The 13,611-nt window shown below is 38.7% G+C and overlaps 1 protein-coding gene across 2 annotated transcripts in view; it reads right to left on the minus strand.

The window, feature by feature from the left end:
* Positions 1-13,611, minus strand: part of PKHD1 (PKHD1 ciliary IPT domain containing fibrocystin/polyductin) — a 770,507-nt gene that overhangs the window by 610,656 nt on the left and 146,240 nt on the right. For both annotated transcript variants that reach the window (XM_007484081.2, XM_016431130.2), the window contains exon 34: positions 10,711-10,930. In XM_007484081.2, coding sequence (XP_007484143.2) covers positions 10,711-10,930 — 220 coding nt within the window. The remainder of the gene's footprint in view (positions 1-10,710; positions 10,931-13,611) is intronic.

The following is a 13,611-nucleotide window of genomic DNA, read 5'->3' on the forward strand; positions in this document are numbered from 1 at the left end:
TTTAGAGATGAGGAACTGAGGAAAAACAGAGACTTATGCAGAACAAGTCTAATCCTTCTTCCCCATGAGAGCTTTTCAAATACTTGAAGGGTTATTATGTCTGCCCCTGTTTAGCTCAACATCTCCACTTCCTTCATCCAGTTCTCATATGGAATAGACTCCACTGCTCTGGGTTGCCCTCCTCTGAACTTTACCCACTTTAAGAAAATCCTTCCTAAACTGCCGTGTAACTAGTAAAGAGTACAATAGTATTATCACCTCCTTATTCTCAAAAGCCATATGTCCCTGCAGTCCAAGGTGGCATTAGCCTTTTTGTTTGCCATATCGTATTATTGATTCACACTGAGCTTGCAATTCACTAAAATACCCAGATCTTTTCAGACAAACTACTACTTAAATTTGTACTTGAGAAGCCAATTATTTAGAACCTAAGTATGATTTTATATTTATTCTACTAAATTCCATCTCTAAAAATGGTGTTTAGCCCAGCATTCTAGCCTGACAAGATGGTTTTAGATCTTGGCCACCTTGATGGTTAGCCATTCTTCCTAACTTTAGGCCATGTGTGATTTAATAAGTATACTATTATACCTTTATAAAAGTAATTGATAAAAAAGTGAATCAAGAAAAGGCCAAGAGCAGATCCCTGAGGCACTCCCCTAAAGACTTCATTCCAAGTTGAAATAAAACCATTTACTAATGATTGCTTTTGAGTGTAGCCATTTAGCCAGTTATGAATGCAGTTCACTATACTATTGGCCAGGCCACTTTTCTCTGTTTCACCAAAAAGAATAGCATATCACAGTTTGTCAGATATGTTGTCAGATATGTATGTCAGATATGTTGCACCCTCCTATCCTACCAGTCCAACAGAGAAAGGAAGAAAGAGAGAAAGAAAGAGAGAAAGAAGAGAGAGGAGAGAGAGAGAGAGAGAGAAGAAAGAAAGAAAGAAAGAAAGAAAGAAAGAAAGAAAGAAAGAAAGAAAGAAGAAGAAAGAAAGAAAGAAAGAAAGAAAGAAAGAAAGAAAGAAGAAAGAAGAAAGAAAGAAAGAAGAAAGAAAGAAAGAAAGAAAGAAAGAAAGAAAGAGAAAGAAAGAGAAGAAAGAGAGAAAGAAAGAAAGAAAGAAAGAAAGAAAGAAAGAAAGAAAGAAAGAAGAAAGGAAGAAGGAAGGAAGGAAGGAAGGAAGGAAGGAAGGAAGGAAGGAAGGAAGGAAGGAAGGAAGAGGAAGAAGGAAGGAAGGAAAGGAAGGAAGGAAGGAAGGAAGGGAAGGAAGGAAGGAAGGAAGGAGAAGGAAGGAAGGAAGGAAGGAAGGAAGGAAGAAGGAAGGAAGGAAGGAAGGAAGGAAGGAAGGAAGAAGGAAGGAAGGAAGGAAGGAAGGAAGGAAGGAAGGAAGGAAGGAAGGAAGAAGGAAGGAAGGAAGGAAGGAAGGAAGGAAGGAAGGAAGGAAGGAAGGAAGGAAGGAAGGAAGGAAGGAAGGAAGGAAGGAAGGAAGGAAGGAAGGAAGGAAGGAAGAAAAGAGGAAAGAAGGAAGGAGGGAGAGGGAGGGATAGAGGGAAGACAGAGGGAGGGAGGAAGTTATTTTGGTATGATCTATTATTACTCAAGTTATCCCTTCAGGTTCATTCAACTTTTTTCAAATGCATTCTACTCTATATAGTTTGGGAATCATTCATGATGGAGATTTTAATCTCATCAAAGGAGTCCTATTGCTTCATTTTCATCAGTTAAACGCTATACAACTTTCCCAACAAGCATGTCTATCTATTCCTTTCCTTATATTTTTATAAACCTGAGATCATACACAAAGCACTAACCCAACATAAATATTAGTTGTTATTGTCGGCAATCTTTCTGACACTACATTTACATGTGTTATTCTTCTAACCATCCAATATTATTTCATTTGATCTTTCTTTTATAATTTTTAAAGCAATATTCAATGATATTTAAGAGTTATAATGCAAATTTGTACAGACCCAGGGTTTGAAAATAAGCCATTTAATATTTAATAATGCTTCACATTATTCATACTTTTATTCTCTCTTTGATACTAGACTTGGAGTTAAGAAGACCTGGGTTCAAATCCTCCTTTAGACACAACGCATTCTAAATTTTAGCTATATTTCCACAGTTATCCTGAGAATTTTGCAGACCTTATATTAATCCTTGGGCATGGAAGAAGAGAAATTAAGTCACTTTATCTAATTAATGTCAAGCATATATCTCGAAGCCAGTCTCCTGATTCCCATATTCATATTCTTGACACTCAATTGATTAGGTTTTAAGGAAACAGTGCATTTAGTAAATATTCATTTGCATTTCACAAGTAGGTATGACTTTTTACCATGCATAAGAAGTAATGATGGCCTTTTAGAGCAGATGAGTAAGTCCCAGTCCTTGGCATCTGGCAGTTTATAATCTAATGAAGGAGATAAAACAACTACCAAGATGATTTGAGGCAGAATATGATAACTGTCATAACTGTCATAAGACAACCTCAGTGGGGATTCAAAGGAAAGAGTTAATGCAATTAGCTTAAGAAAGACATTCTAAAAAGGTACAATTTAAGATAAGTCTTCAGGGATAGATAAGATGTGGCACAGCATAGCAGATAAAGTGAGGAACATGGGGTCAAAAAGAACTGGGTTCAAACCTGCTTCGGACACTCACTATGTGACTACAGGCAAATCTCTTTCCTTCTCTGTTTTGTTTTTTCTTCCCTTGTGAAATGGAGAGCTTTGACACGATGGCTTCTAAGAGCCTTTCTATCTCTAACTCTATAACCCTATGAGTAGAAATGGTTGAAGGGTTTTCCAGGCACTAGGAAGAACATCAACAAAAATATAGAGTTTGTAAAGGACCGAGTATTTTTAAGGAATATTTTTCTGAGATTGGCAGAAACATAGGGCAAATGTAGAGGAATAGAAGTGACCAGAAGAGTCATTTTTCATCTAGCAAAACTGTGTACAAAAAAAAAAGAAAGGGGACTGATGTTTGACTGGAAATGAAGAAATAACTTCAGAAGCCCATGTATTAGACCGACCGGGAGAGAAGAAATCAAAAGTCTGAACTACAGTGGTGGCTGTGGGAATAGTGAGGTTGAATTTGAAAGAGATTGAAATGGTGAGATGAATAAGACACTCCCAAAGCATCTAGATTGTACTGTGGATAGTACAGGCCAGCAATGGACTCAGAAGGGCCCTAGTTCAAATGTAGTCTCAGACAATCACTAACTGTGGGACCCAGCTTGCCTCAGTTTCCTACTCTGTAAAATATGCTGAAGAAGGAAATAGCAAACCACTCCAGTATCTCTGCCATTAAAAGCCAAAAGAGGACCTCAGAAGTTGGACAGACTAAATAACAAAAACAACAAAGAATGTAATTTCACTTGGGATGAGGAGGCTATTGGAACGATTTCAATCTTTGTATTCCCAACAAGGTAGAGGAAGCTAAGCAGTGTGCCTACAGTTAGGGAGTCCTGAATTCAAATTCAGCCTCAAGACACTTGCTGGTTGAGTGACCTTGGGCAAGTCAATTAACCTCTGTTTGCCTTAGTTTTTTCACATGTAAAATGGGGATAAAACTGTCTCCCTTCCAAGGTAGATGGAAAGAGGGTCACATTGCCTCCTGGTCTGACTTGCTTCTACCACAACAAAAGGACAGGTGACAGCTGGAAGGATAAAAGGCATAAGCTGGCTTTTGTGGCTTCTCTCCAGCCTACTCTGCTCTAAAGGATACTTGCAACACCAGATCAGAACAAAAGAGGAAGAAAAATTCATCATTAGTGATCTTTGGTCCTGGGCTGGCCTTGGTTCTCTAGTCCTCCCTCACTCCCTGACCACGCTGCCAAGCAGGAGTCCCCAGGCCTTGGAGGGTGTTCCTAAGGGGTCTTAAACTGCAAATACTGACTGGAGCAGGGAAGAGTAGATGGATTTTTTTTTCTAGGAGAAGGTGGGTGGGTTTAATTTTTCATCAATTTCTTTGCTTCAGTTTCTTTGAAATATTAAATAAAACTACTTTATGAGAAAATAATATTATGAATTATAAAGTGTTTGGCACACAAGAGGCTCTTAATAAACAGCTATTTCCTTTCTCCTATGTCTGCCACAGTATCTAAAACAGTGCAGGCACAGGGCAAATATTTCTTGAGTGGTTAATTGCAAGTTAGTCATAGATAACTGTATTAATACCAAGATACTAGTTTCAACTTAATTTGGTAGGCATGGAAAGGTACTTTTGAATATGGGAATGATCTAGTTGTTTTTGTTGTTGCTGCTGTTGTTATTGTTCAACCTTTGTTTTCAGAGAGAACCAATGACATCACAGAGTAATATCTTGGCTTGCCAGTAAATTGGATTTAAGTGGGACAGAGTTGCACAGAGTCATCAGCTTCATTTTCTCTTCCAGAGTCATCAGAGTACAGTGGCAGGACAAAAGTCAGGACAACTGGCAATGACCTGGGATGCAGTGGATGGCCTAAACTTCCTCAGGGTCTAGCCAAGCTCTAAGGGCTCCACAGCACTTGCTTCAGCTGACTTTCTGGCCATTCTAGCAGGGGAAGACTTCACATGCTTGGGGAAGCCATTTCCCTTACTCACAGATAGGTTTCAGACCTTTCAGTTATCCTCAACCTGGTTTAGTCTGGCTACAGATAAAGTTTTACCAGATATGGCCACCATTCATGCTTCAGCTTCTTGGAACCACAGGTGTGAGTTAAGAGTGTGCTGGGAGGACTAGCATTCTGGTGTGAGGGCTTTCCAAGCCTTCCTCAGGGCTGCTCATCTACCTTCAGTGTCCAACTTTTATCCAAGAACCTAGCTAGAGATAATGCTCTAGAAAACTAAGGCTCTGGTTCTTTTTGTTAAGAACATGGACCCCTTTGTCAGGGTAATGCTTTTTAAATGCACAAAGTAAAATACCTAGGATCACAACAGAGATGAATTATATTGAAATCCAATGACCATTTTTTTAAAGTTTTCTGATTTAGGTGTGCAATAATGATTCTAATGAGTTGGAAGAAGGTATGATTAGAAATGGAGAAATCGGTTAAGAGACAAGAAAGCCAGTCTTGGAGAGTAGTAATTGAGGGCCTGCACTAGATGGTGGCAGTGAGAAAGGAATAGTTAGTTATGGAAGAGATGGAAGAAATAATGATGATGATGATGATGATATTTGGCAAGCCACTGTAGGGGAGAATCAAGGGAGAGGGAAAAGACATAGATGATTCCAAGTTTTTAAGCTTTGGTGAATTGGAGAATGATAGTGACATTGCAAAGTCACCCAAAAGAGAAGCTGGTTTGGGGGGAATTGATGAGTCCTACTTTAAACTAAAGATGGAGGTGACAGGGTCAGGTGAAGACATCAAAGACATAGCTTGAAGATGAATGCTGGGGCTTGGGGAAGAGGTTGAATCTAGACCTAGAGACTAAAGCATCTTTGGCATAAAGTAATAATTGAAGTAACAGAATCAGATTAAATCCTCGAATGAAAACCTGTCAGGAACAAAGAAAGCTGTCCAAAAAAAACCCAGAAACTGGGGGTGGGGTGGGGGTGGGGAGGTGACATTTAATGAAGGAAGAAAACTGTGTCTTCATAGGGAGTTATGGATTTTAATATACTAAGTAAAACATGGTATAATGAAAAAGAGCACTGGATTTGAAATCAAAAGAAAGCACTCAAATGCTGACACTTGCTTATTGAGCGTCCACAGGCAATTTCTGTAAGTCTCATTTTCCTCATCTCTAAAATGAAGATAATAACTACTTTATAGGGTTGTTGTATGTATCATATAAGATTATATATGTAAAGTATTGTTGTTCAGTCACTTTAGTCATCTGCCGTCTGATTCTGTAATCTCATTTGATGTTTTCTTGGCAGAAATCCTGGAGTGGTTTGCCATTTCCTATTCCAGCTCATTTTACAGAGGAGGAAACTGAGGCAAATAGGGCTAAGTGACTTTCCCAGGGTCCCATAATTAGTAAGTGTATAAGGTCAGATTAGAACTCAGGAAGATGAGTCTTCTCGACTCCAGATCTAACCTGTATCCACAGTGCCACCTAGCTACTTATGTAAAGTATTAAGTAAACTCTTTAGCCCTAGAGAAACACAAATGATTGTCATAAATTACAACCCATTGCCTTAGTTTTGTATTATTCAGTCAATCCACAAACATTTATGTGCTAGGCACTGTGTATGCTAGGCACTGGAGACACAAAGATCAGTTAAATGGTCCCTGCCCTTAAGGAGCTTAATTATGTGCTCTGGTTGCTCTAGGAACAAAATACATTAATTATAGATGTTTGTTGTTGTTGTTCAGGTGTACTGACTCTTCCAGACCCCATTTGGGGTTTTCTTGGCAAAGATTCTGGAGTGATTCGACAGACCTTTTTACAGATGAAAAAATTCGTGCAAGCAGGATTAAGTGACTTGCCCAGGGTCACAAAGCTAGTAAATTTCTGAGATCATATTTGAACCTGAGAAGAGTCTTTCTGAATCTAGGTCCAGTACTGAATCCACTGAACCACCTAGCTGTCCTGTTAGTTATAGTCTGGGAGATACTATAAAGGACTCTGTAGGGAATGAGTATTTTATCATGGTGCTAGGATTACCCCAACTGGCAACCTCCAATTTTCTTCTGAGGAGATTATTGAGTTTATAGTTTAATATGTTCTCTGTCCTTCAGCTGTCTAAATAATCAAATGCACACTGGCCATTGCTGGGGGGGGAAAAAAACCACGATTCACTAAAAAGGTGCTAAACTTTGAGTCACAAGCCTAGAGTTCAAATTCCAACTCTCCCACTTACTTCCTGTGTGACCTTGGGCAATTCACTTTGTAGCTCTGAAGCTCAGTTTCCTCATTTGCAAAATTAGGGGATCAGATTAGGTGATCAGATGATCTCTAAGGTATCTTCCAACTGAACATTCAAAATAAGGGAATGGAGGGGGGAGAGGAAAGTTCTGCATGCCCAGAGTTTCCACCTAAACACACACACACTCCCATCAGGAGACATTAATGACTGTCCAGGAACAGATGCACATTGGCAGTAACATGATTTCCTCTGGAACTTTCTCCATCACTCAACCTGAAAGAAGTGTACCTAAAAGTGGGTTCTTTCAGCTCAAGATATAACATCAGCCCACCCAGATGAGCTGCATCCTGGACAAGGACAAGTGCTCAGTGTTACAGGTCCTCTCAAATATATGACCCAAGAAGAGAGTTCATATGTATTACTGAACCCTTATCTTCTAGTTGGAGGAAGAAGGAAATTTGCTAGGAATCAAACTGTCTAGAAGAGAAGGGAGCTTTCTTGGGCAATGGTAGCATCAGAGATTATATCAAGAGTAACTACAAATTCAACAATGTGGGGATTGGACCTTCTAGAGAGAGATAGGTGTTTCTGAGTAGAAGGAAGAGGACCACCCATCCAACCTTTGCAATTGAAGAATCAGCAAAGAACTAATGTTCTTCCACAAGATGGTGGAACAAAAGGTTTGTATTTTGCTCCTCACTATTACCAAGAGTTGTTTAGACAGATTGTTCCAAAGGGAATGGAGTTATCTTTCTAGTAGCAACAAAGTATGTTGGTCTTATATGGTGCCATTAGAAGGGGCTGTGTGGGACCCCATGGAAAAGGAGCATTTTACTAGCTCAATGGAAACTTCCACTCCAATTCCCTTCTGAGGAGTCTATTGTGTTTCTGAGATAAATCTGTTTTCTGCCTCTTTTGGGGACCCTTCTGTCTTTTCACTTTCTGTGGGGTTAAAATAAAAACTTTCCTCTATTTGGAATGTATCAGCTGAGAACCCGGTCATATTTGTGGAAATTTAGGCACAACTATACACAAGCTATATTTGAACACTTCACAAAATAAACTCTGGTGAAGTAATAATGAGCCAAAATTGATAAGTGGCCTTTTGAAGCAATCTATGAGATTGGATATATTCTGTGTAAACTCAGGGCGTGGGGAGTTCTGGGTCATGGATTCTTTTTAAAATGAATGCATTAGATCAGTCCAAGTTCCCTTCCAGACCAATGATCTATGTCTCTAATTGATATACTTTAGGATAGTCCAACTCATGCACCTGAATAAAGATATGCTCCCAAATCTCTACCAAACAACTGAAATATTTTCCTTACTCTAGGAAGCCAAAGACCTCAATCAGCAGATGGGAAAATGGTATAAGAACATAACATTGGACTGAGTCAGAAAACTTGGGTTCTGTTTCTGTTCCTGTAACTAACTAGCTACACAGCTACATAATCTCGATTAAGTAATTTCTCTTGGTCTCATTTTCCTCATCTATAATATTAAGACAATGGTGTAAATAATCTCTAAGGTCTTTTCCAGTTCTGACAATTTATCCATGAACAGCACTGAAATAATATTATTAAAATGAGTTAAAGCAGCCATGAAAATAAGCAGATGTCCACATACTTAAGTCAGAACCTAAAGGGAGTTAGATGTGAGGACTAATGAAATTAATCACATTAGGAACCCTAAAGAAATTGATTATATTCTATTATGCCATTAGATTCTTCTTTTCTATGGATTTCATATAAATCTATATCTCAGGTGAGGATAGGGACTCAGTTTATTTGCCACAAGAAGATGAAGGAATATATCAAATTCATTAGAAGACCTCAGTTGAATTCCATGTCTATTTATTAAATGCCTACTATATGCCAGAGACTGTTCTAGGTGCTATGGACCAAAAGACAAAAAAAAAAATAGTCCTTGACCATTTAAAACTGATTTGGAGTAGAGGGCAGCTGGTGGCTCAGTGGATTGGGAGCCAAGCCTAGAGATGGAGGTACAGGGTTCAAATATGACTTCAGACACTTCTTAGTTGTGTGACCCTAGGCAAGTCACTTAACCCCATTGCCTATCCCTTAGTGCTCTTCTACCTTAGAGCCAATACACAGTATTGATTCTAAGATGGAAGGTGAGGTTTAAAAAAAAAACTTTTTTGGAGTAAACAGAATTTACATAGAAAACTGAATGCAAATACCTGCTTATTGAATTAGAAGATGGCACTTTGCAAAGAAGAGTAAGGGAAGCAATACTTATTAACAGATATAGTACAAATGGTACTGGGAGTTTTGTGTTCTTTAGCCATTTTGCAGTTGTATTTGACTCCTCCTGACCCCATTTGAGTTTTTCTTGGCAAAGATATGGGTTTGCCATTTCCTTCTGTAGCTCATTTTATAGAAGGGGAGGAGCCTGAGGCAAACAGGGAAAAGTGACTTACTTAGGCTCACACAGGAAGTAAGTATCTGAGGCTGGATTTGAACTCAGATAGAGGAGTTTCCCTGACTCCAGACCTGGCCTTCCATCTACTGAGCCACCTAGGTGCCCCTTTTAAACACTATAAAGGTAACAGATAAACTATTAACTGCCACAGTTCCTTTACTACTAAGAAAGTGGGCATTTGCAACCAGTTCCTACTTTAAGTGATGAAAAACAAAAGTTCTTAACAATATAACAGCAAGTAAATAATCATTTAACTTCACTTCAAAAAATGTCAAACAGGTACTGGGAGACAAAAGCCCAAGTCAAAGTGCAGGGTTATAATGGCTCAATCCTTGTAGGAAGTACTACAACTTGTTGTAGAAGAGCTTACATTCTACTGAAACCCAGACTGTCTAAGAGCATTCAGAAGTCAGTTCCTGAAATTCAATGGTGATTCTTCTCTTTGACTCTGGGTATTTTGCTCCGTTTATTTTGTTTTGATTTCATTTCCTAAGCTGGAAATCAAACCTCCATTAAATGATCAAAGACAACCATTTCACATAGGTAGGCAAAAGAGTAGTTTATGCCTAAAAGTCAGAGGGAAAGGGGGGTGGAAATGAAGCATCAAGTGATGTTAAAACAAACGAGCAGCCTTGAGATTTGGTAGTGTTTGTAAAGGGAGTTAAACATGATCTTTTTTTCCCCTAAAAACCAAGGCAATCTCAGAACACGCCATGTTGTCATGCTGTTTTCCCCACTTATTTGGGGAAAAAAATAGTTTGGGGAGAGAACCTGGGAAGTTTCAGCAACTCATTTGTTCTTTTGAGGTTAAAAAAAAGTAAATCCACATAAGCTTAAGGTTTCCAAATCCTAAATCTACAGTAATTCTGCTGTGCTTCTCCCTTCCTTTGAATAAACACTGTACAATCTGCTGGATTTCTCAGTGAATTTTTCTTTAAAAAAAAAAAAACAGCTCATGAATCTGTTTGGAAAGAAAAGAAACGGGAAAAGAGGGGGGGGACCCTTCTGTTTTTCATAATGTCTAATCTTTTTCCCCATTGGCATTCACCAGATGTTGCTTTGGATAGGAAGATAAATATTAAAATCTAAGAGAGAACAAAGCACACTGTTTACTGGATAGATTTTTCAGATGTTCTCCTGAACACTTGAAAAAGACAGGAGATGCTTTGATATCCAGGCTGGGTGGAATTCACAACAGAATGCCCCCTCTGGACCATCTGAAGCATGGGCCACTCAGGTACCCATTGAATCTGGGATACTGAAGCATTTAGGGTTATTCCATGACCCTGTAATTCCTAATTATCATTGATCCTATAATGAAAGGGGTTGAGGGGAGAGAGACACAGAGACACAGACAGACAGACAGACAGACAGACACAGACACAGAGACAAAAACGGAGAGACAGAGACAGAGAGAGAACATTTGAACATTTGAAGGGAGTAGAGGAGTTTTATTACCTTATGAAAAGTCCAGAGAATAATCCAAGGGATGAGTCTACCTGATGGTCCAAAACTAAAGAACACCAAGGATTTTCTTCACACATGTAGATGTAAGACCAAGATCTTAATAGATTGATGGTCCCCACAGTGACAGTCAATTCACACTGGATATAGGTGGTCTTGGTAGCTTTACAGCTTTCCTCCAAAGGTCTTAGATTGCACAGGAAAGCCAAGGAGGCTGCAGGCGAGAGTGGGGAAAAAATACCAAGAGAGTTAAGTTGAAGCCTCCAATTCATTTTGATATATCAAAACTTTTACCAGTGCTTGTTCATTTGACCAAACTGGAAATAGGAAGGAAGGGAAGGAGGAAAAGAGGAAGGGAAGGAAGAAAGAAAGGAAGAGAGGGAAGGAGAAAAGAAGGAAGGAAGGAAGCAAGGAAGGAAGGAGGGAAGAAGGGGGAGGGATGGAGGAAGGGACATGGGACACACTGTTTTAGGAATAGCAAGCTATCCAGTATAGTTGAATAAGTGTATGCATATGGAGTAAAGTGTAAGAAAATTGATAAGGTAGGAAGAAACCAGCAGTTTGTCAAGACCTTTCAAGACCAGGCAGAGGACACTTGATTCTAGAGGTGACAGGGGACCACTGGATCTTTTTGAGTAAGGTAGGGAAGGAAAGGAATTTGTAATATGATTAGACTTACATTTTAGGAAAATAACTTTGGTGTAGGGTGGACAATGGATTAGAGTGGAAAGAGAATTGCAACAGCAGGACCAACCCTGATAATTCTAAATCTATGATCTTATGACTTCAGAGACAGAAGTGAAAGGCAATTAAGAATACCCACAATTTTGTAGTGAGTCTGGTAAGGGGGGAAATGATTATGGCCAAGATGATGCAGTACCAAATCCTCTTTTCCCTGTGAGGGAAAGGAGGCAGATTTCCCTGATGATTTTTGTGTCAAAGGGGAGAGAGAAGGATGAAGCTGAGAAAGTCATATGAACTATGGTCCAATCTACCAGTTTTCAACATGACCTTGGCTATTTTTGTGGAATTTTGAACACAAAGAGGATCATGGACAAGGTACCAACTATTAACTGCACCCAGTGAATATACATGTCCCAGAGGAGCCCCAAATACTCAGGACAACCCAATCACTAACATTCAACAATCTCTTTAATCAGTCATTGCCAAGTTTTATTTCTTATCATGGTTCAGTCCACAAAATAAGTCTTTATCAAGTTAATTGGATAGCATCCTACATATGAAAGTAATTGTTAGGACTAGATATAGAGAAATGCCATATGGATTTTCCAAAAACATAAAAATGGGGAATCATCAAATTATATCCCAGAGAATTTGAGTTCAAATTCTGGAAAAAAATGTTATAACATTATCAAATGATTCTCTCATTAGTATTTAGAAAGGAAAGCAGTAATCATTAAGAGTTTAAATAAGTTCATCAATAATGGATTATGCAGGGCAGCTGGCACTCCAGTAGACCTGGAAATGGGAGGTCCTGGGTTCAAATCTGGACTCAGATGCTTCTTAGCTATGTGATCCTGGGAAAGTCACTTAACCCCAATTACCTAACCCTCATTCTGCTTTAGAACTGATATTTAGTGTTGATTCCAAAACAGAAAGTAGGGGTTATAAAAAGAATGGGTCATACCAAGTTAAACCTCATTTCCTGTATGTGATATGGACACAAATCTTAAGAGAACTTAAGAGAACACAGGAGACAGAGTATATCTGAATTTTAGCAAGTCATTTAACAAAGCCTCTCATGGTAACATCATGAATAAAATGGATAAATGTAGGCAAGATCAGTCATTCCCAAGCTTAAAACTGCATATTGTTTAAGGATATAAAGGGTATAGGGCAAAGGGGGAAGAGAGAGAGATGAGTTATTTCAAGGGCTTCATATCCAATCATCTATTTTTCTTAATCAACAGATACAAATAGTAGAACTCCTATTATTTAAGGGTTCACAAAATATTTTGATGTTACAAAAGGGTACACAGTATTGTTGGGTGGATTTCAAACTGGTTCAAAGACCAGACACAAAGCCTAGTGATTAATGGGTTGATGTCAACCTGGAGGGAGGAAGTTAATAGAGTGCATGAGAGATCTGTATTTATCTGTAATTTGTCAAAATTTTCATCAATAACTTAGATAAGGATATAAATGGCATACTTATCCAATTTGTGGATGAAGTGAAACTAAAAGGGATAGCTAGTGCATGCCATAAAAAATCAGGTTAGAACCTTGGACCATTATGTAATACAAATTTTATATATTATTTGATACCCATTAAGGAACAAAGTAAATCCTACATTTGGATTAAAAAAACACATAACTGCATGAGTACACAACAGGATGGAGGTACAGATTGGACTGTGGCCAGGCAGTAAGATTTTATAAAAAAGAACCAAGGGTCCTAGTGGACAACACATTCAATATCATACAACTATTCAATATGGAAGCCAAAACCCTAGGATCTTATGCTAAATGAATAGAGGAACATAATGCCCCAAATGAGGGAGAAGTCCCTCTACCCTTTGCCTTGGTAAGGGCACATGTAAAATTTTGTGATCAGTTCTTGGCATATCGTCAGGACCAGCTAGGTGACTCAGTGGACAAAGCACCAGATCAGGAAATGGGAGGTGCTGGGATCAAATGTGGTTCGAATGTCCTAGTTATGGCATTTAACCCCAATTGCTAGCCCTCACCACTCTTCTGCCTTGTAACCAATACTTCAAGTATATAGAAGAATCAACTTTGTCCCACTAAATCCCAGAAAATATAGTTAGAAATGACTGGAAGTTGTGAAAGACCCATTTCATGGCATCCCACATGAAAAACATCTTAACAATTAGAAGTTTCCAAAATCTTAAAGCATTGCCTTGATAGTAAGTG

The sequence above is a fragment of the Monodelphis domestica genome, chromosome 2 (genome assembly GCF_027887165.1).
Source record: "Monodelphis domestica isolate mMonDom1 chromosome 2, mMonDom1.pri, whole genome shotgun sequence".
NCBI classification, from domain to species: domain Eukaryota; kingdom Metazoa; phylum Chordata; class Mammalia; order Didelphimorphia; family Didelphidae; genus Monodelphis; species Monodelphis domestica.